Consider the following 26,923-nt stretch of genomic DNA (forward strand, 5'->3'; position numbering starts at 1 on the left):
CAAGTGTGTTCAGTCACTTCAGTCATGTCCGACTCTTTCCGACCCCATGGATTGTAGCCCACCAGGCTCCGCTGTCCATGGGATTCTCCAGGCAAGAATCCTGGACTGGGTTGCCATGCCCTTCTCCAGGGGATCTTCCTGACCCAGGGATGGAACCTGCGTCTCCTGCAATGCAGGTGGAATTCTTTACCGCTGAGCCACCAGGGAAGCCCCTCAGGTCAGCATCACAAAGGAAACCCTCTTCCAGAAAACGCATCTTAGGGCAATGGGGGCTTGGGGTATCACTAGGGCATTTGCCATCCACAGCCTCTGCTCCTTTGACCAGGTGTTTGCTCACCGCAATTCTGTGTAACTGTACCTTTTAAGCATCCTAATCATATCTGTATGTGATAGAGTAAAAAGTTTCTTTCTTCTTAAAAATTTCAAACTAAGACAAAGATGGGGAAATAGCAAAATAAATCCCCATGTACCCGTCACCTTATTTCAACTATCAAGTCAATTCTCAACCTTTTTTTTTTAAAATATTTATTTATTTGACTGCACTTGTCTTCGGAGTGCAGTCTTAGCCACTAGACCACCAGGGAAGTCCCTCAATTCTCAATCTTGTTTCATGTATATCCCTAACACATTTCTCCCCAACATATTATTTTGATGCAGATCATAGCATAACATCTTGTCCATAAATTTAAAATTTCCAGTTTTAATAAACTAGGGAGATTGGGAACAGAATATGTGCTACAAAATAAAATAATTCACATTTCAATAATGGTCTCAGTCTAAAAGAAGTACGGGTGAAAACAGACTTTTAAGAAGATGTAGGCTTTTGGGGGTGAAGCCGGATGGGAGTGGGGTGCGTGTAAGAGGCAGCCTCGGTCACTGAGGCCCAGCCAGAGCGGGCGGCTGGAGAGGAGGCACGGGACGTGCTGACTCCACCCCGACTCCTCCCGCATCAGCCAGAGCCTCGCTGCGGGGTTAAAGGAAGGAGCACACGAAAACGCTTAGGAGACCGACTTCCCTGTCGGTCCAGCAGTTAAGACTGTGCTTCCAATTCAGGGGGCTCAGGTTTGACCCTGGTCAGGGAACTAAGACCCCACATGCCACACAGCTTGCCCATAAATAAATTAATATTTATAAATAAATGAAATTTTAAAAATGCTTAGAAGAGTAGCTGGCACAGAGTAAATTCAATAAGCATGTTGCTGTTGGCGTTGCTTTCATCACAGAAGCAGATGCTGCTGCAGGACGAGGTCTGTTGCGGGGAGCCCCGGGAACGGGGCGCAAGTGGAGGGCAGAGGAGGGTGGGAGGGAGCCCCCGAGCAGGAAAGGGGAGATGAGAGCTGGACGCTGGCCTTTCTCCTCTTCCGGTGTCCAGCGGAGAGACGGTGGTGCAGGCCCAGGGTCCACATATCCCCGAGTCACCCACATGCAACAGCAGCGTCACCTCCAAACTGTCTCCCTCACGAGAAAAGAAGGTGCATTTGGCGACAGTATTATTTCTACCAGGAAAGAGAGGCCCATTCACTGTCAACATACCGCTGCCACCTCTAAATCCCAGATAACATTCATTTAATACCAAGAATATTTGGGAGAACAGCTATTAGACTCTAGCTGGCATCCTAATCATTTGAGCGGCAGTGAAAATGTCACTTCCAAAATTGTGATTTCCTTTCGGTAGCAAGAGCTCGTCCTTTCCCGTGCCCTATTTTGGCTCTTCCTCAATCCGCCATCTCTGAGGGGGCTCCAGGAATGAGAAGCTCTTCTGGCACAAGAAAAGGGTTTAGCAATTACCTTCCCAGCCCATGACATGAACCGGGTGCACGGCAGTGACAGCTGTGTGACACCACGAGCAAGGAAAAGCCAGCATCTATTTCTGGAATTCGAGGGCGAGCTTCAGCCTCCACCAACCCACGGGGGAGGCGGGAGGGCTGAAATAATCAGTCGCCCCTCAAATTTAGCCTGGAGCTGAAGTCTGAAATCCATCACCATTAAATAGAACAAATAACACATCGAACTTCCCTATTCACCTTTGTGGACGTGACGGCCATATCCTAGAAGTTCTCGTAACCTAGATTCTTCAACCAACCAAGTAGGACGGTTTTCTTTGCTTCATCATAGATACTTAATGAGTCAAGTAATCACTGCGACTCCTGGCAGCTGTGTGACAATTTTTAATAACTGAACATGGTTTATGATATTTCATTTTTTTTAACATTAGCAATAAAAAACTAAGCAATTTAGATTTTTTAGACCATTACCTTAAATCCATGGATTGATATAATCAGAGAACGTGCTGACATTTGACATGATCTCTTCCTGTTCTTACTTTTACCAAGGATGTGGAAGGATGTGGAAACTAAGACTCAGAGAGGAGACAGAACCTGCCCAGGGTCACACAGTGGCAGACCTGAAATTAGAATCCAAGTCTCATGATGCTCAGCTCAGAGCCCTTATTTCTAAATTAACTAAATATATTAATAAAAGTACAAATTAAAGTGCAGTTCGAGAGATCAACTCTACAAAGAGTCTGGGGCCAGGAAAAGCTTCTACAAGGCAGGCTGATGAGACTCTCAGCTACAAATAAAAGTCCTCCCACCCAGCTTTGAGAAAATATAGACAACATCCGTCAAGACTTGCTCAAGTTTTCTCCCCTTAAATTGGAAATAAAATTGAGCAAACCCCACATCCATGCCCCCGCTTCCCGTTTCTCTTTTTGCCCTATAACAGTGATACGGCAGAGGAGTTTCTATGCTCTGTTGCTTTGGCAAATGCTTAAATTGGAGGCCACCACTGCCCCTGGCCACGGTGGGAGGAGTAGAGAGGGGGTTGTTTTTCGAAGGTCACAGGCTTTATTATAGAGCATGAACACTGGACGCCACCCTCCGGCACACTCTCCCTTCAACTATATGAAGCAACTGGATCAAGTCTGCACAGTGATAACACTGGATTTTAAGTGTTTTTATTTAGAATCTATTAATGGAAGAGTCGGGCTTCCCAGGTGGCTCCGTGGTAAGGAAGCTGCCTGCTAATGCAGGAGACGTGGGTTCGATCCCTGATCTGGGAAGACTCCCCTGGAGAAGGAAATGACAACCCACTCCCGTATTCACACCTGAAAAATTCCTTGGACAGAGGAGCCTGGCAGGACACAGTCCCTGGGGTCACGGAGAGTCAGACACAACTGAGCAAGTGAAGAACAGCAAAGGAAGAGGCCGCCTGTGTCTCATCTGACAGTTCACATGCTTGACCTCGTTATTGGATGCTGACTTTGTTGGACACACAGTTCTAGATTGACTGCTGAATGTATTTTTGGAATGTATCATCTCAATATTTTCTGTTTTCCATTGTAACTGCTGACTTGTTCTCAGTCAACTTGTCATAACTTAAAAAATACTCTCACAAGTGCTTTTTTTCTATTTTTGTTATTTGTATGAGAACAGTGATTTTTGTGGGGTTTTTTTGTTTGTTTGTTTACTCTATATCATAAAAATCCAGAGTAATGTCTGATGGTAGCTTCTCAATAAACACTTCTTGAATGAAAAATAAAAACAAAGTTTGCAGAGTGAGTGGAGGGTCCCCAGGGCTCTGTGCAAACACTGCTCCAGCCATTCTTTCGCTACTGTAGCTCTTTGCTATTCTTATCAATGAATCACTTGTTCAAGAAATGGGCATTTCATTCCTCAGCCTCCTCCCTCCTCAACTGCAGTCACCTTCTGGTCTTTCCCTGTCCCCTGGCTCCAGCCACGGGGGACTTCAGCGTGCCCCTGAACACGTGCAAGACCTAGGGAGGGGAGTAAGGGGGCCCCAGGTTCTCCCCAGGGGTGTCTCCTACACAAAACAGGTGCTCGATGAAGGCTTGAATATAGATCCAGTGTCAGGACCTATTCTTTCAGATGGCCTGTGAGGTGTGTGGGGGGGTGGGGTGGGGGGCTGGCACAGACAAATAAGGAGGCATTGTGAGAAGTGCAGTGAAATACAAAGAATCCAGAGTTGACGCCATATCAGAAACAATGAAGAGCAAAACAATCTTGAAAAACAGTAAAGTTGGAAACATAACTTCCCAATTTTAAAGCTTACTATAAAGCTACAATGAAAACAGTGTGGTATTGTCATAAGAATAAACATACAGACTGATAGGATAGAACTGAAGTCTTTGAAATAAACCCACATATCTACTGGTTAATTGACTTTTGACAAGGGTACCAAATTCAATCAACGGGGGAAAGAACAGCCTCTAAGACAATGTTGCCAGGAAAACTGAATTTCCACATGTAAAAGAATGAAGTTGGAGCCCCACCTGACACCATATACAAAAATTAGCTCAAAATGGGTCAACAACCTAAATATATGAGCAAAGTCCATACAATTTCCTAAAAAATTTTTAAAAAACCCATAAAATTCTTAAAGGAAAATATAGGTAAAAATCTTCATGATCTTGGATTTGGCAATGGATTCTTAGATATGACACCAAAGCAAGAGCAACAAAAGAAAAAAAAAATCAGTACACTAGACTTCACTGGAATTAAAAACTTGTATGCATCAAAGAACATTATCAAGAAAGAAAAAGACAACCTGCTAAATGGGAAAATATATTTGCAAATCATATATCTCCTAAGACCTTTATCTATACTAAATAAAGAACTCCTATAACTCAACAACAAAAAGACAAACAACCCAATTTAAAAACAGGCAAAGGTCCTGAATAGACACTTGTCCAGACAAGATGCACAAATGAGGAATGTGCACATGAAAACGCCGTCAGTCAGCAGCAAACACAGTGAGGGACCATGTCAGTTTCTAGAACGGCTACAATAAAATGAACAAAAAAACAAAAAAAATAACAAGTGTCAGTGAGGAATTTGAATCCTTGTGTCTTTCTGTTTGGAATGCAAAATGGTGCAGCTGCTGTGAAAAACAGTTCAGTAGTTTTTCAGAAAGTTAAAAAAGAATTACCACATGACCTGCAATTTCACTCTTGAATATAAGAAAACAGGAACTCAGATACGTGTCTACCAATGTCCATAGCAGCATCATTCACAATAGCTAAAATGTGAAAATAATCCACATGACCATCAGTAGAAGAATGAACAAAATGTGGCATATACACAAAATGGAATACTGGCCAGCTATAAAAAGAAATGAAGCTTTGATATTCACTACCAGATGTATCATTATGGCATAGTTGGACCTTGAAAACACTAGACGACCTGAAATCAGCCAGAAACAAAACATTAGTATTGCATGACTCCATTTATATAATGTACCCAGAATAGGCAAAATTCATAGACAGAGAAATTAGCTTAGAGGTAGTACAAGGTTGTGGAAGCTGTGGGAATGGGGAGTATTGCTTAGCAGATAACGAGTTTCTATTTGGGATGATGATCAAGTTTGGAAACAGACATAATAGTTACACAGCACTGTGAATCCAGTTAATGCTGCTTAATTATACATTTTTAAAAGGTTAATATGGCATTAAGGCAAACAATTTTTTCCTTGAGGGCCGTAAGAAGAGAACAATGAAGCTTAATTCGAAAACGTACTCATATTGGTGGGGTTGTAGGTACCAGTGGCCATGCAGTGGCTGAGATTCTTTGGGGGCAGGACTGTCAATAAAAACGATGTAGCTCATCCCTCTTGAGGTTGACCCCCAAAGCTGGACCAGAGTCAGGATCGGTACCAGTCAGTGCTCTGCCTCAAGTGGGGCCCACCTCTTCCTCTGTGACCCAGTTCCCAAGTAAACGACCTTTAACCTTTGGGTCGACCTCTGGAAGCTACACTCATTGCACATCCAGGGACAGTTTACCCCCAAACCAAAGGAAAGCAGGATGAGAATGTCCATTGGTTTTGAAGGACTGGGTGATTTAGCAAGTCGTTATTGGGTACCTATAATAAACCAAGGCTTCCCCAGTGGCTCGGCAGTAAAGAATATGCCTGTAATGCAGGAGACACAGGAGACAAGGGTTTGATCCCTGGGTTGGGAAGATCCTCTAGAGAAGGAAATGGCAACCCATTCCAGTATTCTTGCCAGGAAAATCCCACGGACAGAGGAGCCTGGCAGGCTGCGGCCCATGGGGTCACAAAGTCAGAGACTGAAGTGACTAAGCACATAAACCAAACCATCTGCCTTCATGTCTCAGAAGTCTGTGTCTCCAAGTCCATCAGGCCACCCTAATACCTTCTAGAGACCCTGGCACGTAGGTCAAGGCTGGGTTTCTGCAGAGTGGGGCTGCATGACAGACCAAACACTAATGTAAACTAACAAATGGTAGGCCAGTTAAGCAGATTTAGTTAGACCTTCAAGTGTTTTTCACGAGGCTCCCTGATTAAATAAGTGTTTCGGGGGTAGGGATGTGTAAATGTCCCTTTGGTGCAAGCACTAGACAGACACTTCTACCCACAGAACCACAGAGTTGTTGAGATTTACCATAAACAAATGAACACGAGCTCAATGGGAAAGATAAAAATACCATTTCTGTCTTTAAAGATGCCATGTCTATGTAGAGGGGATGCACATACTCTTCACAAAAGACCCCATCACGTTCCTTTAAAATGGAGCCTTTAATAGTCAAGAAACAAACTTCCTCAGCAGCTTGGGTTCATTCTCAAAAACAAGGAAAGCGGTGCTTGTTGCTTTACTTTTAATAGCGCAGGTTGTCATGCCAACTAGTGCTACTGTTTAAATTGAACAGGGAGAAAAGAAGTGTTCCTTCCCACACAAGCCTTTCAGCGGGGCTCACATGAGTCTTTTTTTTTTTTTTTGGTTGCGCTGGGTCTTAGTTGTAGCATGTGAGATCTAGTTCCCTGACCAGGGGTCGAACCAGGGCCCCCTGCATTGGGAGCCACTGTGGACCACCAGGGAAGTCCCCACGTGAGTCTTTAAAAACATACAGACTCCTAGCACTGGAGGGACAGCAACCATCACGTTTGTATCCTGTCAGGATGAAGGTGGGATGCTCCTTTGGTTTGAATTCCCTCTGTACACAGTGCTCCTCATCCAGGGTCTGGCTGAATAGCACCCCGAGAGAAAGAACGGCATCGTGTGGGCACACACAAAATCAGCCCTTCTTGAGATGTGAGAAGAGACTTCTGTCTTAAATAACAGAGACAGAGAGGAGAGTTGTTTTTTGGGAAAGTGGCTCTGCTCCCCAAGCAAGCACAGTTCTTTGTTTTTAATTTTTTAGCTGTCTATTTACTTTGGCCGTGCTGTGCGGCAGGCATGTGGGATCTTATACTTGCCCAGCCAAGGACTGAACCCACGCCCCCTGCATTGGAAGCACGGAGTCTCAACCACTGGACCTCCAGGGAAGCGCCCGAGCACAGCTCTCAAAGGCCAGGGTCTGCACCGCACTTAGAACCCGCGCACGGCTGTCAGTGACGGGGGGCGAGGAGGAGACGGGCTGGGCGCCGAGGCAGGGCCACCCAGCCTCCTCCTGCTGGCAGGCGTGCCTGGGGAAGCCGGGTCCTGACGCAGAAGTGTTGCTGGTGCTTGGGGACAAGAAAAGCGAGGAAGGCGAGAGGAGGGGGTGAGCAGGAGGCAAGACCACCTCCCCCACAGCAGCCTGCTGGTGGTGACCTCTGCTCATGGAAGGTCCCAGCGGGCACAAAGATGACCCCTGCATATCGGCGTCTGGCAACCTGGCTCCACGCTTTCCAGCCGGTGTCCTCTCCTCCTCTCCGCCCTGCACGAGAGCAAGGCCTCACGCCCTCCTGCCTCCCTGACCTTGATGGTGAAGGTGTCCCTCTGCTCTTAGACTTTTTAACTCTTCTCAGGCCTCGAGGGGCCAATTCACACATTGGCTGCTGCGATCCTCCCTGGTCACCCAACCGGCCAGCTCCGCCATACCTGGTCCAGAGCCTTCACCTGCAATCAACACGCCTGGCACTACCCAGCCTTCTCTGACTGGCTGCCTTTCCATGTGTTTGTTTCTGATGACTGGAAGTTTCTGGAAAGAGCAGATCACTCTCGTGTACTCAGCTGCTTCCCTGGTGCCGGGCACGTCCTGTGCACAGATTGGAAGGAACAGCGCAGCAGCATGCGGCTGCCGTTTAATAAGCTCTACACACTGGGCTCGGTTCTGAGCCCTTTGCATGGATTAGCAAACAAGCCTCAGAATGGTATGAGATGGGTGTGATTATTATCCCTATTTACAGAAGGCAAGACTGAGGCATGAGAGGTTAATGACTTGCTGGAATCACACAACTAGTAAGTGGCAAATCAGGAACTCAAACCCAAGCCCTCCGACTTTAGAGCCTGTGTCCAGAGCACACGAGATTGCTGACTTAGGTTTGGAGGCTGGGGTGGCTGGGCTGGGGTGGGGGTGTCAATGGAGGCGAGAAGAATGATTGGGAATATTCACAAACATCTATAATACTATTCCATTCCTTGAAACTTACACTCAAACAATGGAATACTATACAGCTATATAAAATGATGAAGTTATGTACAGTCACGGCCTACATCTATTTTGAATACAAGTTTCATGAAGTGTGAAAAAAAGAGAAATATGAAAAATTGATCTCTAAAATGTCAGTGGGTACTCAACTATCTCTAAAGAGTGGGATTTTCTGTGACTTTTTTCTTTTCCATATTGCATATATTGTTCAACTCTTCAAGGAGTCTGCTGGGCTATTGCCTACGGCAGGAAGACCATGAAGTCAATTTCATTCTAGAAGAAAAATGAAAGCAAAACAAAATAAAAAGAGGGAGAAAAAGAAGGGGCAAGGGGGAAAGCCATGAAATGTTTTTCAACAGAGGGTGTTTGAGAAAGATCACTGTGGTGACGATGCATGAAACAAAGATGGGATATAAACTATCACAGCATGAATGAAGACAATGATGATCACTGACATTCACAGGGCCTGAAGAAGCAACGTAGGAAGTTTAAAGCCTAGCTACCCCAGAGCAGGACTACTTGTCACAGTCAAATGCCTGCCAACTGATAAATGGAGAAACAAATCTCAGTCTATCCATACGATGGAATGTTATCAGCCAAGAGGGTGGATTCATGTTAAAAGATAGAAGAACCTTAAAACATTAGGTAAGTGAAAGAAGTATAATAAGCTCAAAAGATCATATACTGGATGACTCTATTTATATGACATACATTAAGTCACCTACGTATGAACCTTCAAGTTACAAACTTTCAAAGATGCAAGTATGTGTTCCATCAATGCCAAGTGTGAGTGAAACTGCAGCCTGCCCTCCACCTCCTATTGCTGACGACCCTTCAACTCTACCATCTCTCACCTCCTCTCCCTGCTCCAGTCAGTAACTCTTCTTGCCTGTCCACTCGATGGCCAGCCTCTGTATGCCAGTGGTTGTACATACTAGTGTATTTTCAAGGTACTGTACTGTAAAATTAAATTGCTACTTTGTTTTTTTTAACGTATTATTTGTGTGAAAGGTATTATAAACCTATTACAGTACAGTACTATATAGCTAACTGTGTTAGTTGGTGTCTAGACTAACTATGTTAGACTTACGAACACACTCTCGGGATGCGACTCCTTTGTATGTTGGGGACTTATTATATTCAAAATAGCTAAATTCATAGAGTCAAAAATCAGATTAGCAGCCAACAGGACCTGGCAGGAAGGAGAAATGATGAACAAATACTTATGGGGATGGGGTTTCCTTTCAGGGTGATGAAAGTGTTTTGAAATTAGAGGTGACAATTGCCCAACAGCAGGAACATATTAAATGTCACTGTATTGAACCTTCTAAAATGGTTAAGTTTATGTTTTATAAATTTACCTCAATTAAAAAAAAATTCACTTAGCCTTTTAACCTAAAGTCCTCAGAAAATGGAAGGGCAAATGAGAAGAAGGAAAAAAGAAAAAAAGAAAGCAGCAGCAAATGAGGGAAGCAGGACAGTCTAAGTAAGACCTGAGACCAAAGGGCAGTGGGGGGTTGTCTGTGCTCAACCAAGGGTGGGCCCAGCCCCTGTCCCCAGGAGGAGAGCTCTCCAAAGACAGGCCTGGTCCGCGAGATGCTCTGCATTTTCGCCTTCCTCCCACGACAGCCCTACTTAGATCTGAGACGACGTGGATACCAAATGTTAGCTGGGGAAAGCTCCATCTGCAAGCCTGAGTAGAAATAGCAAGAAAAACTAAGGCCGAGGATTCAAATCCTTCATGACTGTATGCAGAACCTGCATGGAGACTCGCCCAACATCAGACACCCCAGATGGTGAGTGCCTGCTGCTTTGGCTGTCTCTTCTTCTGGACTAGGGGTCACTCACGGGCAGGGACCCCGCCTAGACCACGATGCTGCACACCCAGCCCTAATCATAGGCCCCGGTACAGAATCAGGGCCTGCATATATATGGGATTAAAAAAATGAATGTCCTCCATTTTAAGTATTTGATCCACTGACTTACAGTTTTAATGGGTAAAACACACACAGTACAAAATTCAAAAGTCTCCAAAGGCTCCCACTGTTCTGCTCCAGCCCCCTTCAAGGCAACCCCGCACTGTCTCCACAGGGTCCATGACCAGTGCAGTGAAATTCTGAATTGCCAAGGCTCCACCAACCAACCAGACTACCCAGTGACTTGGGTGTCTGGGCATGACCACGAGACGATGCGAGGCGTGATGTCAAGGTGAAAGCTATCTGGCTGAAAACGCGGTGCCAGGATTCCACAACAGGCGGAAGCACATGCCAGGGAGCCGTCGGCTGGCAGAGGAATGCCGCTAGGTGACAGCCGTCCCCCCAGAGCCATTCGTGGCAGGAGGAGAAGCCTGCGGGCAGGGGCCGTCCAGCCCGTCCGCCACGCCGGCCACCCCGGGCTCGTCACACCTGTTTCAGACACAAGTGAATTTCAAGCCGGGGACCGGTTCTGTGGCCCCATGATAGGAGGGGAGCAGTCGTGCAAGCCCAACGCAGCCTTGGACGCCGAGAGACTTTTAGTGGTTGGTTGTCTGGGAGAGGAGGGAAGTTCACCTTAAAAGAACTCAGCTGTGAGCTGCGTGGCTCTCTCCCTGCAGATGGGCTCCTTGGTGGAGGCGGTGGACAGAACTCAGCCGGCCAGGAGGAGAGGGTCCCTGGGAGTCAAAGCCCCTGGGGTGATGAAGAACCCGGGCCCACCCCAAGCCTGGGACGTGCCCCGGGGGTGCACCTTTTGACAGGAACATCTGGACCCATCGCTTCATCTGAGCCAGATTGCGAGGGGCTTTGTTTTTTTTGAAGCCTGAGTAACCGTCGCCCTGTATAGTCACCAAACCAAAGGCTAAAAAAAGATGGGAGCCACGCAGGCTCGTCTGTTCCCCGAGGCTCCTGCCTAAAGTGGCGGTGCACCGGCAGGCTACAGGGTGAGCCAGGCGCCGGTCCGACGTCAGCCAATCTGTTACAGTATTTCATTCCCTGTCCGGGTGCCCAGAGGCTGTTGCAACGCGTATAAATTTAGAAGAAGCAAGATAAATACCGTGGAAAGGTTCATTTGAACAAAATGAGTTGTTTTTCCTTCCTCCTTTTCTTTTCACTCCACTGAAGAAGAGATAAAATGATCCTGTGACTGAGTTAGCCTCTTGGGGGGCAGATTTGGTGTTCTGGGCACCCTCAATAACGCATAAGCATGGCCACCGACTAACCAGCTTCTCCCAAAACTGTAAAACAGTCCAGCTTCCAGCCTGAACGTCTCTTAGCAGCTGAGGGAATGAGGCGGCAACAAGATCTGTAAGCAACTGGGGTCTCCTCAGAATGAGAGAAAGACTCCATGTGAAGACAGCGTTTACTCTCCCTGAACGAAGCCTGTACCAGCTCACTCGACGCACCCGGTGCCGGAAGTCCCGGCTCACTCGACGCACCCTGGGCCGGAAGTCCCGGCTCACTTGACGCACCCTGGGCCGGAAGTCGCCAGTGCGCCAGGAGTTATGCCTCAATACTTGACATAAACTGAAACCAGCTTTACAAGGAAATTAATATCACAGATGGGAGGATGGGGATCAGCGTGGAAATCACACTGAAAAAGAAACTGCCTGAGAAACGCTTGCCTTCTCTTACACACAAACTCACCCCCAGCGGGTTTATGGACCATCGGTAGGAAGTGAGCACTAGTGAATTCTACCACCGCATGGTGCAGCCTGATTCCCATCTTGCAGAGAAGGAAACCAAAGTTAGATGAGGGGACGGAGGGCACATGGCTGCCAGTGAGGGGGTGGGGGCAAGACCAGGTCCGCCAGCTCCTCCCAGTGCACACACCCACACACCGCCTGTGTGTGTGTGTGTGTGTGAAGACCAGGTCACCCAGCTCCTCCCAGCACTCACACCGCCAGCACCACCCACTGCCTGGAAGTCACCCAGACTCAAGGATTGTACCTCTGACAGCATCTCATACTGGCCTCTTCTTCCAAGAGCAATGGTCAGTAAATCATAGACCACAGATGCGCTCTGTAAACTGATGAGACGGTCGCTCTTGTGCTCAGGTATCCTGCTCAGCACAGCGTCCCGGTTGGCCTAAAAACAACACAGAAGGGAGAAGCAGATGGTGAGCTGGCAGTGCACACAGTTATCACTTTGTACAGGGAAGCCATTCAGGGCCTGCTGCCCCGAGAGCTTGAGGAGGGCCTGAGGACAAGGGCATGAGTGAGTAAGGGGTCGTTTACTCAAAATCCCCAGAGCACTGAAGGACTCAGAAGGCCTAGAGGGCACTTGTCCGTGTTGGCAGGCGTCTGGAGGAAGCTTTAGGAGCTGATGCAAAGCACAGTGGTTTCTCCTGGGCTTAGGCTCACAGCCAGCCACGCAGTGGACACAGCTGCGCTTGGGGGCAGCAGAATCATACATCAGATGAAGCCCTGCTGTGCCTCACTTATGGATCCTGCTTCTCCTCTACATGAAAGAGCAGGAGAAAATCCCCAGCCCCACACTTCCCATTGCCAAATGGTGTTATCAGGGCACATCAGTCCTACAGAGATGTGTTGTCCTTTTCCTCTCTCACCCAAGCAACATTCGAATCTCTGTATGACAGCGTTACTGGAAGAGACGACAAAGACTCATTCAACCTTGTTCAGGGAAGCACAGAACAGAAGCAGAAGAGAAAGCAAGAAGGAAACAAACTTTTATTTTAAAAGATGTCAGCACAGAGGACTCAGGAGAACAAGGAGGCATGTCTATTTCACACCCCCACCGCTCAGCACAGAAAGCCCACAGGCGCATTCAAGCTTATTCATCTCGTTTATCTAGAAGTCAACTGCTCTCCATGGCAACTTGTTTTCATTACTTTTGCAATTACTCCACCAATTCCTCCAAACACATCACATGTACTGGAGACTCTAAATGTAGCTCATTTTCCTTTTCTTCCTAACAGGGAGTTCAGTACCAATAAAGTAAGACTTTGCCTGTCTTCTTTTCCCTTCTAATTAACAGAAGTCTCCAGACCTATCCATCCCTAGGAACACAGAAAGGGCCCTTCCATTTTCCCTGTGAAACTGGCTCTCGAGGGACCAGTCACTGGTCCAGGTAGCCCGACATTTACCTTCCAGCCTGACACTTGGAAAGGCCATGCACACACCTCACTCACTAATGAGACGGATGCTTTCTTTTGTGTGAGTCCAAGGCATTGACTTGTAGCCTCCTGTCAGTACTTACTCATTTTAAAACTCCTTCCTCTTAAATGTCAAAGACAAATAAGAAATATATAAGACAGGCCACTTCCTACAAAGTGAGTCATCGCTTATGGAAACAAGTCTGCTTTTGAAAATTTCATTGTAAGTTTTTCTGGTTAGAAATGCCTTTGGAGCCAACAAAAGAAGCTGTGAGGGAAACAGGGCCTGATATCAGTGGTCTCATTTGATTTATTTGCTCCAAATGTTCCATATTGTGACCGACCTGGGAGAGGAGGGAACACAACAAAACATCATTTAAGAAAGATTTTCAGGTTATGCCAAACACATTCCTTTTTTCTTTTTAAAGAGAAAGCCTATCAGTGCCTTTTGATTAAAAAGGTACAATCAGAATCCCAAGCAGGTCTACAAATAACAAATAGCCCAGAATGCTGTCTCAGTAGTAATCATGCTAAAATACAATTCTGATAACTCCCTTCTCCTGGAAAAACTAATTTGATTTGAGGTAAGAACACAGTTCAACTCCAAATGAGTTCTTGTAGGCGGAGGGACCATTGACAAATTTATGTTTCTAAGTTAAAATCAGGACCAGAGGATAATACAATTTTCTCAGACACACACACACACATACACAACACAGCAATTCTCATTTTGGTTCTGAAATTGAGCACATCTATTTTCTGTCTAAAAACTGAAAAAAAAAAATCAAGGGACATGAAAAAAGGCTTCCAAAGGCAACTTAATTTAGATTTCTACCTACGTAACCATGGAATGATTTACTGGGAGAACATAACCGTCCTGGTTGGCAAACCTCAACCTTCTTATTTACTGTCATCATTTGGATTTCATCATCCTCTGAAGAGATTTTCTGGAAATTAAATACGACAGAGTCGAATTTGACTGCCTCAAAGGGATCCGAAATTTGAGTATCATTAGGGTCTGTCACTGCAGTGAGGAAACAGGAGGGTTAGACATCACTCCCAAGACATCTACTCTGAGAGCATGCATTCTAGAGATGTCGCCAGCTTTCCCAAATTCCAAACTGGAACGCACACAGCCTGACAACAGAACACAATATTTTCAATCAGAATTGTCCAAGAGATCGAAAGTGTATGGTCACCATGCTTTCAGAACTGTTACATTGTCACTAACTGAGTTTGCCCAAAGGAAGCTAAATGCCAGGTTGTGAAGAGCCCACAGAGGAGGAGGGAATGGCAGTGAGCACTCCCACCTGCCACAGAGCTGACGACGGGGCACGGTGAGATCTGCTTGTCTGAATACCAGTTACAGGAGGCCACTGGGTGCTGGCCTATGCACATATGTGCCTCCACCACTGTGCCAAGGCAGAGGAGAGGATGTAAATGACACCATCCGAAGTCACCAGCTGACAGTCAAGGAAAGATGAGCCATGGAGGCGACCTGTATCCTTCAGAGGAAGTGGGGCCAATGACGTCAAAGGGCTTCCAAATAAAAAGATGCGGTAACTCAAGCAGTCTCACTCTTGTAAACATCTCAGGGCCATTTCACAGAAAAAGAAAACCCAAAGCTCTAAATTAAGGCAAGAAAGCTACCCTCCCTGCCCAACCCCAGCCTCTTCTGCCCCGTCTTCACTCAGCACCCATTTCTAACTCTTCTTCCCCAGAGGATATCTCATGCCTCCACTTAAACTGTAAGCTTAGAGTGGAGGGGACCACCTTCTCTTGCTGTAGTTACACCTCCTTTTTCTCCTTGTTTTTCCTACTGCCTGCCCAGCAGGCTGGGAGTTACAGAAGGGAGACAGGGTATCCGCTAGAAGGAGCAGGAGACCACTGAAGGAGGCCTCCCGTCCCTCGTCTAAATGAGTTGGTGGACACAAGGACCTTCCAAGCCCCGGAGCTTGCTGTTCTGCTCAGGTGCCCAGCACACATCATTTATGTGCCAAGGTATTAACTACTATGACACATATTACTCTGGCATGCTTCAAGTTGAGCCATCACGCCTAGCGATGTGCTGAGAAGAAACCCAGTAAATGATGAACGATGAAATTCTAGACCTAAATTCGATCTCCTGGCCAAACACTAAGAAAACATTTCAAAGGAATGTGATGGTCTGGCAAAAACTCCCTCCCGACAGTGGAGCTGGGTAACAGAGTGGGCTCTCCTGGCCTGGGACTGTGCAATGCCTGGGGATCAGGTGGGGGCTGAAGAGAGGACCTGGGTGGAACACAAGGCATGTTCATCAGGCTGCTGCTATGGAAACCAGAGGTTCAGTACAGCCAGTGTTTCACCCCCAAATTCTCCCTCCCACCAAGGCAAATGAAGAAGACTCATAAAGGTTTACCCTTGAGGACTTCTCCCCCACCCCCATTTAAGGTTCCCCTGATGGTCGTTTTAGCTGTAGTTCCCCATATACAGCTGTGTTCTTGTTCAGTCAATACTTTGTGGATAAATGAATGAACTCAGATGCCTGCTAATTGCTAAGGGAAAGAGAAGTTTCACGCGTCAGGCCAACCCAAGGGGCATTTCTAGCCAGCCCAAGAATTAGAAACATCTCTCTTTAAACCACTGTAGTTATTTTTCCCACTAGGTATCCCCTTCAGAAAGTACTCTTCTTGTTTCTGCAAAGAAAAAGAGTCACTATCCTGATGGAGTCACCATATCAAAACAGGGACTAAAGGAATAGGGGAAAGAAAAATGTAAAAACACATTCTACTCACCATTGATTCACTAATCAGCAGTAATAACAGGGCTTCTTCAGTATTTTCTTGAGGACAAAAAATGCTGTATAAAGAAAATTCACTTTGATATATGGCAATTTCAAAGTAACACAAAATACATGACTAAGAGCAGGACTGAATGCTAACAGCTTCTAGATTTTTACATAGTATAGAACCCATAAAAAATGCTGGATAATCTGGGCACTTGAATTAATTTGTTTACTTCTATGGTAATCTATGGAATTTATACATTTTAACTAGGCATTTTAATAGCAGGTAGCAGGGTAAAGCTGTAGAAACCAAGTTAAAAGCCCAAATAACATTTGTGACTATTATAGAGGCAGAAATTTTGATCAGTACAAACTGACATTGTCTAAATAATACAGACTTTCTCCTAAACCCATTATGAGTTATAACCTGCAGACATTTCACTACATGGTACTCTTCTCATGTCTTACTTGCTAGCTGGCATATTGTATATTGTCATTTCGATGAAATAGGAGATTGGAAGCAATTTTAGAGTTTGAATAATTTCTAGGATACTGTAAGATACTAGGATACTGCTAAGTGAGCTATCTTACAGAAACACACATGCCAAATTTTGGGGTAGCATGCAAGAACTGTCTTATTAGTCAATTTTATGGAATTTGGCTAGACTCAACATCTTGGATTAAAAGGAAAGGCTTTTAAGCTCAATGTTGCTCAGGATTAGAGAACAATATAAACCAAATGTAACTCTGATCTCCATTCTCTATATCCTATTTTTTGTGATTTGAGCATTCTAAAAGACTTCCGCATTTTTCTCCATTCTAAAGCTCTAGAATCCTTGAGTAGAACTGTGAGCTGCATCACAAGTTGGGCCAAACTCAGCCCTTTTGTGGAATGCTAGAAGAGTGCAGGAAGAATGCACTGGGTTAAGGACTTCCCTGCTGGTTCGGTGGTTAAGACGCCACGCTCCTACCGCAGGGGCACAGGTTCAGTTCCCGGGTGGGGAACTAAGACCCTGCATGCTGCACAGCGTGGCCAAAAAAAAAAAAGAAAAGAAAAACTTTAAAAAGAAAAAGTTAAAAAAGAAAAAAAACCCTGGATGTTTTGGAGAGGACTAAATTTACACCTTCCCAGGCATACTATTACATCTAACTTAAGAGATGCCCCCAAATGGTCAAAAAACATTTTCCAAATGATTCTAAATTCTTGTGATTTAGGCACTTGTGATCTAAGCTCTTGTGATACTTGTGATCTGAGCACTTCTTCTTGCAGTGCCGGCAACTTTTGTACTGTGTTAAAGGGCCATGAGGAATAAGACCGAAAAGTACAGTGACTGAGTTTACAGCTCGAACATCCTGGAGGTAAGACCACCTGCGGGATGGTTCCCATTGCTCTGTCAGGATTAAGAGTTTATAAAAGGGCCTGTGAGCTTCAGGGCAGCAGTGGAGAAACAGACATGCAGGACAGACTTTCGGACATGGGAGAAGGGCAGGTGACTGGAGAGAGTGACATGGAAATGTACAGCACCGTGTGAAACAGACAGAATGCGAACGGGATGTACCACTCAGGGGACTCAGACAGGCTCTGTGACGGGCTGCAGGCGGGGTGGGAGGGAGGCGGGAGGGGGTCCGGGAGGGAGGGGCATGGGTGTGCCTGTGGCCGGTTCTTGTTGGTGTCTGGCAGAACCCCACAGAGTTCTGTAAAGCAATTATCCTTCAATTAAAAAATTTAGAAGAGGGGAGGGGCGCCTGTGAGCAAGGAGCGAGCTTCTAGAATCTGCAATGACCTCGTTTAAGAGGTAGCTTTAGGTGACTTGGGTTTTTAAAAGAGAGAACACTTCTCTCCCCTTAAATTCAGAAATAGAGCCTACAGGCTTTGAATTCAGAATGCTCGTGTGTGTGTGTGTGTGTGTGTGTGTGTGTGTGTGTGTGTCCGCCCAGCCATCAGTTCCTGACATTCTAGTTCATGTTCACATGCAACTGGGACCTCACAAAAAAGCAGTAACATTAAGCTTTTCTTCCCCCATAGCTAGCCAGTTCTGCATTGTCCAGACTAATTGAAAAGAGAGCGAGCCCGTGCTAATTGTGACTTAACACCAGCAAATCGAGTCCAAAATAACCCCCAAATTCCATCTGAGTCGTCTAGGCTGCTTATATGCGAGGTTGTGTTATTTTAACCAGAGCTGCTAATAAGTAGCACTTTTTTTTTTCTAAGTCACTCACTCACTCTTTGTGACCCCGTGGAATGTAGCCCACCAGGCTTCTCCGTCCATAGGATTCTCCAGGCAAGAATACTGGAGTGGGTTGCCAAAAGTAGCACATTAACTGATCCTAATTCTACTTCCTCTACCCTCTACCTTTTTCAAGGCAGGCAAGATGGGTCCCCAGGGGGCGCTGCAAAGCTCTGAGGACCAGCAGGAAGAAGCAGGGACCAGGGGAGGGAAAGGATAGTTTTAAGAGACATACCTGAAAAACGGCACACTGTAGTTTAACGCCCGCCCCCCCGCCCCCCCGCCTCCAATTATGAATTCTCTAGACCTATTTCTGGCCGTTCTGTCCCTCTTCCCTGTGGAGCTCAGGGTGGACAGTGAAACTGCTGGGCTCTCCTTTTGTGATGTTGTCCTCTTAGGGCCCAAGAGTGTCAAGGGAAGGTCCTGGGCCCCCAGGCCTCAGGCTGTGAAGCTGGGAAACTCCAGCCTTAGATCTGGAGGAAGGTGATGGAAGAACTGCTCATTCATATCTTTGGTTCTGCCAAGTAGTTACCAGGACCCTTCAATGTCCCTCATCGCTATCCTTCAAACAGCATCCTCGTCCTTACCAAAAACCTCTGCACTGGCTGCCAGGAGGTTCAGGCCTGTATTTAGGATGCCAGGATAATTACTCTCTCCTCTGAGGCCTACAGAGGAGTTTGGCTCAATGCATGGCGCTCCTAGTGTTCAAAAAATCATCATCCACTTCCTGGCACAAAACAGTGGTTTCTAGCCTCCTTCTTTACTTTGTGCTAATTATCTAATCTAATGTGCATTTCCTTATCAAACCACCTCAAGTGCTTCTTACGAGGAAGAATAGAATGGAAGAAAGAAAATGAAACAAAAGGCATCCATGTCAGGAAGAAGTAAAACTATGTGTGCAGCTGACGTGATCTTGCGTATAGAAAATCCCAAGGGATCTAAAAATCTATCAGAACTAATAAATCAGTTCAGCAAGACTTCAGCATACACAATCAATATAGACAATCGATTTTATTTCTATATACTTGCAATAAACAACCCCAAAATGAAAGCAATAGTAACAATTCCATTTATGATAGTACTGAAAAGAATAGCAGACACACATCAAAACACCCTTAGCATAAGTTTACAAAAGAAATGCAAACATTATACCTTGAAAACTTCAAATTGTTGTCGAAAAACAGAAAAATAAAAAAAAAAAAAGAAGAAAAACAGAAAAATAAATGGAAAGACATTTTATGGTCATGAAGACTTAATATTGCTAGGATGGTGTGCGTGTGTGCTAAGTCACTTCAGTCATGTCCAACTCTTTGTGACCCCATGGACTGCAGCCTGCCAGGCTCTTCTATCCATGGGATTCTCCAGGCAAGAATACTGGAGTGGGTTGCCATGCCCTCTTCCGGGGGAATGTTCCCAACCCAGGGATCGAACCCATGTCTTTTTAGTCTCCTGTATTGGCAGGCGGGTTCTTTACCACTACCATCACCTGGGAAGCCCTGTCAAGATGGCAACACTCCTCAAATTAATCTACAGATTAAATTCATTTCCTATCATAATCCTAGTTGCCCTTTATTGTTTTTTTGCAGAAATAGACAAAATGATCCTAAAATTCATGTGAACATATAAGGGTTTGGGGGGAAGGCAGGCTAAGGGGTGCTAGGTTTATTTGGGGGGGTAATAAAAATACTCTAAATTTGACCATAGTGATGAGCAATATGACTATATTAAAAGCTATATTAAAGTGCATTGTACACTTTAAATGAGTGAATTGTATAGCATGTGAATTAGATCTCAACAAAACATTAATAAAAACGACTGTGTGTATTTGTGTGAAATGAAACTTGTGTCTCAATAACCATTCACGGTATGGGAATCTTCCCTTTAACTAATAACTACATTTAACTTGATCTATGTTTTGCCTCCATAGTTCTTGTACAGACGGGGAAGCTGATGTACGGCAAAGACTGAGTGGTTCCAGAAAGGAGGGAGACATGGCCGGCACTCTGAGCTTTTCTACCTTCAAGGGGGGAGGCCACGCTGGAATAGCACCCAGCCAGACACAGAGCTTCATCCACATGTCACACTTGACTGGGGGAGGAAGCAAGAGCTGGAGTCCTCAATATACGGGCACTTAGGAAGCAGCTAAAGCAGAGGAAAAATCTAGGGTCTATTTTTAAGATTTAAAAACATTACCTAAAAAAGAACCTCAGTCCTGCTGCTAAATAGCTCACAGTAAGGGGTCAGCATTTTAAAAGGGAGAGTTTGAGAACTGCGAGAACAGATGTTCTGTGAATCCAGATAAGGAGTAAGGAATGCAGGAAAAAGTTAAGAAAATGCTCACTAGCCTGAATCCATACAAAAAATGCAAATTGAACATGATGACAAGACAGAGAAAAGCCAGGGTCAGTTTAAGAAGACTGAGAAGCAGTGGCCAGTGGCCACAGGACTGGAAAAGGTCAGTTTTCATTCCAATCCCTAAGAAAGGCCATGCCAAAGAATACTCAAACTACTGCACAATTGCACTCATCTCACATGCTAGCAAAGTAAGGCTCAAAATTCTTCAAGCCAGGCTTCAACAATATGTGAACCATGAACTTCCAGATGTTCAAGCTGGTTTTAGAAAAGGCAGAGGAACCAGAGATTAAATTGCCAATATCCACTGGATCATCGAAAAAGCAAGAGAGTTCCAGAAAAACATCTATTTCTGCTTTATTGACTACGCCAAAGCCTTTGACTGTGTGGATCACAATAAACTGTGGAAAATTCTGAAAGAGATGGGAATACCAGGACACCTGACCTGCCTCTTGAGAAATCTGTATGCAGGTCGGGAAGCAACAGTTAGAACTGGACATGAAACAACAGACTGGTTCCAAATAGGAAAAGGAGGACATCAAGGCTGTATATTGTCACCCTGCTTATTTAACTTGTATGCAGAGCACATCATGAGAAACGCTGGGCTGGATGGATGGAGCACAAGCTGGAATCAAAATTGCTGGGAGAAATATCAATAACCTCAGATATGCAGATGATACCACCCTTATGGCAGAAAGTGAAGAAGAAATAAAGATCCTCTTGATGAAAGGGAAAGAGGAAAGTGAAAAAGTTGGCTTAAAGCTCAACATTCAGAAAACTAAGATCATGGCATCTGATCCCATCACTTCATGGCAAATAGATGGAGAAACAGTGGAAACAGTGTCAGACTTTATTTTTTGGGCTCCAAAATCACTGCAGATGGTGATTGCAGTCATGAAATTAAAAGACGCTTACTCCTTGGAAGAAAAGTTATGACCAACCTAGACAGCATATTAAAAAGCAGAAACATTACTTTGCCAGCAAAGGTCCATCTAGTCAAGGCTATGGTTTTTCCAGTGGTCATGCATGGATGTGAGAGGTGGACTATGATGAAAGCTGAGTGCCAAAGAATTGATGCTTTTGAACTGTGGTGTTGGAGAAGACTCCTGAGAGTCCCTTGGACTGCAAGGAGATGTAACCAGTCCATCCTAAAGGAAATCAGTCCTGAATGTTCATTGGAAGGACTGATGCTGAAGCTGAAACTCCAATTCTTTGGCCACCTGATGTGAAGAGCTGACTCCTTGGAAAAGACTGTGATGCTGGGAAAGATTGAAGGCAGGAGGAGAAGGGGACGACAGAGGATGAGATGGTTGGATGGCATCACCGACTCAATGGACAGGAGTTTGAGTAAACTCCGGGAGTTGGTGATGGACAGGGAGGCCTGGCATGCTGCACTCCATGAGGCCGCAAAGAGTCAGACACGACTGAGCAACTGAACTGACTGACTGACTGAGAGGCAGTTACCCTGAGAAGCACTGCCCCCCAAAGCTGCAGAGCGATGCTCAGAAGCCTCACCCGCGATAACCCTCCAGTCCCCTTCTCTGTTAGCGCTCCCCGGGGCCTCAGAGGCAGCAGCCTGTGGGCTCTTAGCCATTTCCCACTGCACAGTGACTAAAGAAGGTTTCCATATTTATTTGTACATGTTCCTCTTTCCCTCATGGCGAGGTACTGAAAAGCCACGGTGTCTCGGTCTTGTAGGAACAAAGACGGGAAGGAAGGCTCCGAGGGGAGGTTCCTGTCTTCCTGCCGCCTCGGGGTCTCACTCTGTCTCCCGCCTACTCCTTTCCGATGGGGAAAGCCCAGATGGAGCCAGGCGCACCCTTACCCCATCATCCTCAGAGGTGATCCACTGTTTCACTGAAAACAGTGAACACACTCTACAGAGACATCACCTTTCAATCACTTGTAAATTATTAATCATTTGTTAATGACTTAATTCTCCTTCTTCTTACAGCTAATTTGGTTTAAAACAAAATTTTAAACAAAGATCAAGGAGTTGCTGAGGAAAAGGAAAAAAAAAGTGAACTCTGGCTTACTAATAACTTTGTATGATGCTGAAGTTCTTATAATAATCTGAATGAAAATCCCAAAGACCAACAGTGAAGGCTAAGAATAGCAGCTAAGCTATTCTAGATAAGAATGAGAGCATTTTCCCACTTAAAAGGTCCCCAGTAGTGCCTGGATTTCACTGAAGTTATGAAAAGTAAAGAGGTATCTTTATTAAACTCGTAAATTAGACTTGCTCGTCTGGTTCCCTTTCAGGGGAGAAAAAAATCTACCCGTGAACGTCTCTGCATGCTTGTGTGTGTGTGCCAAGTCACTCAGTCGTGTCCGACGCTTTGTGACCCCGTGGACTGCAGCCGGCCAGGCTCCTCTGTCCACGGGATTCTCCAGCAAGAACACTGGAGTGGGTTGCCGGGCCCTCCTCCAGGGGGTCTCCCCGACCCAGGGGTGGACGCTGCGAGTCCTGCGCCTCCTGCACTGGTGCCGCCCGGGGGGCCCGAAGTCTCCCTCCCGCCCCCTAACCTACTCGGGAGGACGCCAGTGCCCATACTTCTCTCCTGAGTAGACGCGGGCTTTCCGGGTGAGGGTGTAGGTTTTCGTGTTTGCTCCTTTCCGGAGAGGATCGTCCAGGGGTGACTGGCATGGCGGGTCCTCCAGAGGGTTCCAGTAGCTCTGCTCACACATCCCCCGCAACAAGATCTCCGCCAGCTGCCTGGCTATTGTCTGGGGACACAAAGGAGCAAAGGGACAGCCGTGAATCTATTTCGGATCATTCACTCATTCGTTTGCTCATCGAGCAAATATTTTTCAGCCATCACTTTGTCATCACTATTCGAAGACTCATTAAAAATTTTTACTCCTATGATGAAAATTCTCCAGTTGATGACAAAAAAAATAAAATATGATACACTAAGATACTTGAAACATTTAAAAAACAGATAACCTCATGCCCTTCAAATGCTGCCCTGCTTCTGTTATATTCTGGAACACTAAACATGTTTTGGATCTGAAGTTTTTAGTTAAGCTCTTTTCCAAAAGCTCTTGTATTAACTAAATAATAGGTGAACTGCAAATATTTTCATCACTGTCCAACCAGTGCCTGCTAAAGCCCGACGTTGGCAGAAAGCCAGAACTCAACCTAGATGATGTAATCCCTGAAAAAAATCTCTGTTGATGATAAGAGGATGTCCGGTGCAGATTTTTAGAATGTCTTCCTTCTTTGGCGTGCCAGAACAAGTCCTCTGTGTCCCTGCCCTGAGGCCCTGCCCTGTCCTTCCTGCATCCTGGGTCTTCCGGCCCAAGGGCAAGGAGTGTGCAGTGGGAGTACGGGTACTGACCCAGAAATACATTTTCTCAGAGCTGGGTAGATATCTCTTTTCCCACTATGAAAACTCAGAAGTGTCTGAGTCTCGTCCTCCCGGGTTAGATGCAGATCACTGTGTTTCCCTAACTCGGTCTCTCTGCTGCCTAGGGCAGCACCATGCGTGCGTGTGGCCTGCGTCACTTCCATCCTGTCCGGCTCCTTGCGACCCCCTGGACTGGGCCCGCCAGGCTCCTCTGTCCACGGGATTCTCCAGGCAAGAAGACTGGAGTGGGTCGCCATGCCCTTCTCCAGGGAGTCTTCCCCACCCAGGGATCGAACTCGTGTCTCTCATGTCTCCTGCATTGGCGGGCCCTTCACTGCCAGAGTCACCCGGGAAGCCGGAGCAGCTCCGTGGACGATGTACCCGGGGCAGGAGACAAGGCGGATACTGAAAAATGTGTTGACTGATGTCCTCATCATCTCCCAGTGACAAAGAGGAGAAATTAAAAAAAAAAAAAATCCCTCTGAAAATAGAAGGACTGCATTGCAGGGTGATCCAGGCAACCTCACACTCAGCCAGAGGCAGGGAAAGAACACATCAGCCAGCAGGTTTTCCACAAGGTTTTAGTATTCTTTGGAAGAGGCAGGCAAAGGGTACTGATCTTCCCTGAGACCAAGACTTTTTAAATCAATATGTTCCAGAAGAGAACTTTGCGAGGCTTTCATCTGTGAGAAATCTCTTAAAACACTACAAGGAAACCTAAATGCAACCCAATCACTAGCTTAGTGGTTTCTGATAGCCACTGGGTAAAGGCAAATTTTCTTCATTATTCCCCAGTAAGAGCCACTGGCTTTAAATGTCTATAAAAATGTGAAATTAGATGCACTCAGATCATCCCCGACTGAGCCATCTGTAAAGATCTCATAAGAACACGATTTTCAGCACCTAAACAGTTCCTGGACCATTTTCTTAAACCTTCCATTATGGCCTCGTTTTGATCTCACTGCAGTCATATAAACTAATGACTTTTGCTGGAAGCATCAACTGGCAAGAATAACCTCCACTCGCTCTAGCTGAGGGGAAAAAAATGTTAAAGGAGAAAAATGAACAGGAACTTCACATTGTGGATGTATCTGCCACAGAGGGATTCTAAGGTAAAAGTCTCTGTCCTCAAGACAGTCTGCTCGTCCGCTGCTGGACAGCTCATACCAGACCTCATTTTCCCTCAAGATATTAAGCTTCCGGAGAGAGCTTTTCAATGAGGTTTTGATGTGATCGCATATATTAAAGGCATCAGCTCATCATGCACCTCCGATTAGGAAGGATATTGGTTATATTCACTGAAAGCACAAATGAAGTTCAGAGGAGACTGAATAGGAGAAATTATCAGCAAGATCACTAATGTCTATGATACCTTTTATGTTTTATACTCAGGACATATATAGTTTGTAGTTTAAATGCCTAAAATTGTTGATAACTATCAAATATATTTCAAATGAAAGGAAAGAAAGGAAGAAAGCTGGTCTGGAAGAAGAACTTGAACTTCTTTGTACAAATTTGGTCATTAAATGCACTATTTTTTCCTTGCATGTGTTTTTAAACTGTGATAAACTTCACATAACATAAAATTCACCATTTTAAAGTGTACAATCCAGTGGATTTAGCACATTCACAGTGTTGTACAACCATGGTCACTGTCTAGATCCAGAACACTCTTGACCCTACAAGGAAAGCCCACACCCTTTGAGAAGGCACTCTCCATCCTCCCTCCTCCCACACCCTGGGAGCAACGAGTCTGCTTCCCGTATCTGTGGGTTTGCCTAGTTTGGGCATTTCACATACAGGGAACCGTACAACACGTGGTCTTTCTGCGTCTGACTCCGCTCACTCAGCATGATGTTCTCAAGGTTTATCCATGGAGCAGCATGAATCAGTCCTTCATTCCTCTTTACAGCTGAATGATATTCCACTGTATTCTGTTTATTCAGTCATCAGCCGGTAGACACTTGAATTGTTTCCACCTTCTGGCTACTGTAAGGAGTGCTGCTATGAACATTCATATACAAGTTTTGGTTTGAAAACCTGCTTTCAATTATTTGGAGTATATATCTAGGAATGGGGTTGCTGTAAATGTACTTTTAAATCCTTCTCTGCTACAGTTTCACACCAGAGTTTACAAAGCAACTTTTCTATCTCATAAGGATATCATAAATTTGCAACTACCAGCTAATCGAAAAGAAATCATACAGCAATTAAGAAACACTGCCTTAGAGAAGAAGAAAAATCATATGACATCCTTTATGTGCAGAACCTAAAAAGAAATTATACAAATGAACTTATTTACAAGACAGAAACCAACTCACAAACTTAAAGAAGGAACTTAAGATTGCCAGTGGGTACCAATGAGGGGAAGAGATAGTTAGGGAGTTTGGGGTGGACATGTACACCCTGCTGTGTTTACATGGATCACCAGCAAGGACCTACCATAAGCTCAGTGTCATGTGGCAGCCTGGATGGGAGGGGAGTTTGGGGAAGAATGGATACATGTCTGTGGAAGGCTGAGTCCCTTCACTGTCCTTCACTGTCTGAAACCATCACAACATTGTTAATCGACTATACTCCAGTATAAAATAAAAAGTTAAAAAAAAAAACAAAGAAACCTTGTCTCATGAGTGGCAACAGCTACAGAAGCTTTCTCACGTCCAGTGGAAACCAAAAGACGCCAGTGAAGATGTCCCAGGAAGTGTTTCAGCTGAGCTGGGCAAAGAGTCACTTATGGAAACTAGAAAATACAGG

The 26,923-nt window shown here is 45.4% G+C and overlaps 1 protein-coding gene across 6 annotated transcripts in view; it reads right to left on the reverse strand.

The window, feature by feature from the left end:
* Positions 1 to 26,923, reverse strand: part of TTC7B (tetratricopeptide repeat domain 7B) — a 263,594-nt gene that overhangs the window by 103,815 nt on the left and 132,856 nt on the right. For all 6 annotated transcript variants that reach the window (XM_043472771.1, XM_043472777.1, XM_043472773.1 and 3 more), the window contains exons 7-9: positions 23,374 to 23,546; positions 16,250 to 16,313; positions 12,311 to 12,448 (exon numbers count right to left, since the gene is read on the reverse strand). In XM_043472771.1, coding sequence (XP_043328706.1) covers positions 12,311 to 12,448; positions 16,250 to 16,313; positions 23,374 to 23,546 — 375 coding nt within the window. The remainder of the gene's footprint in view (positions 1 to 12,310; positions 12,449 to 16,249; positions 16,314 to 23,373; positions 23,547 to 26,923) is intronic.

Source organism: Cervus canadensis, chromosome 6 (genome assembly GCF_019320065.1).
Source record: "Cervus canadensis isolate Bull #8, Minnesota chromosome 6, ASM1932006v1, whole genome shotgun sequence".
Taxonomy (NCBI): Eukaryota; Metazoa; Chordata; class Mammalia; order Artiodactyla; family Cervidae; genus Cervus; species Cervus canadensis.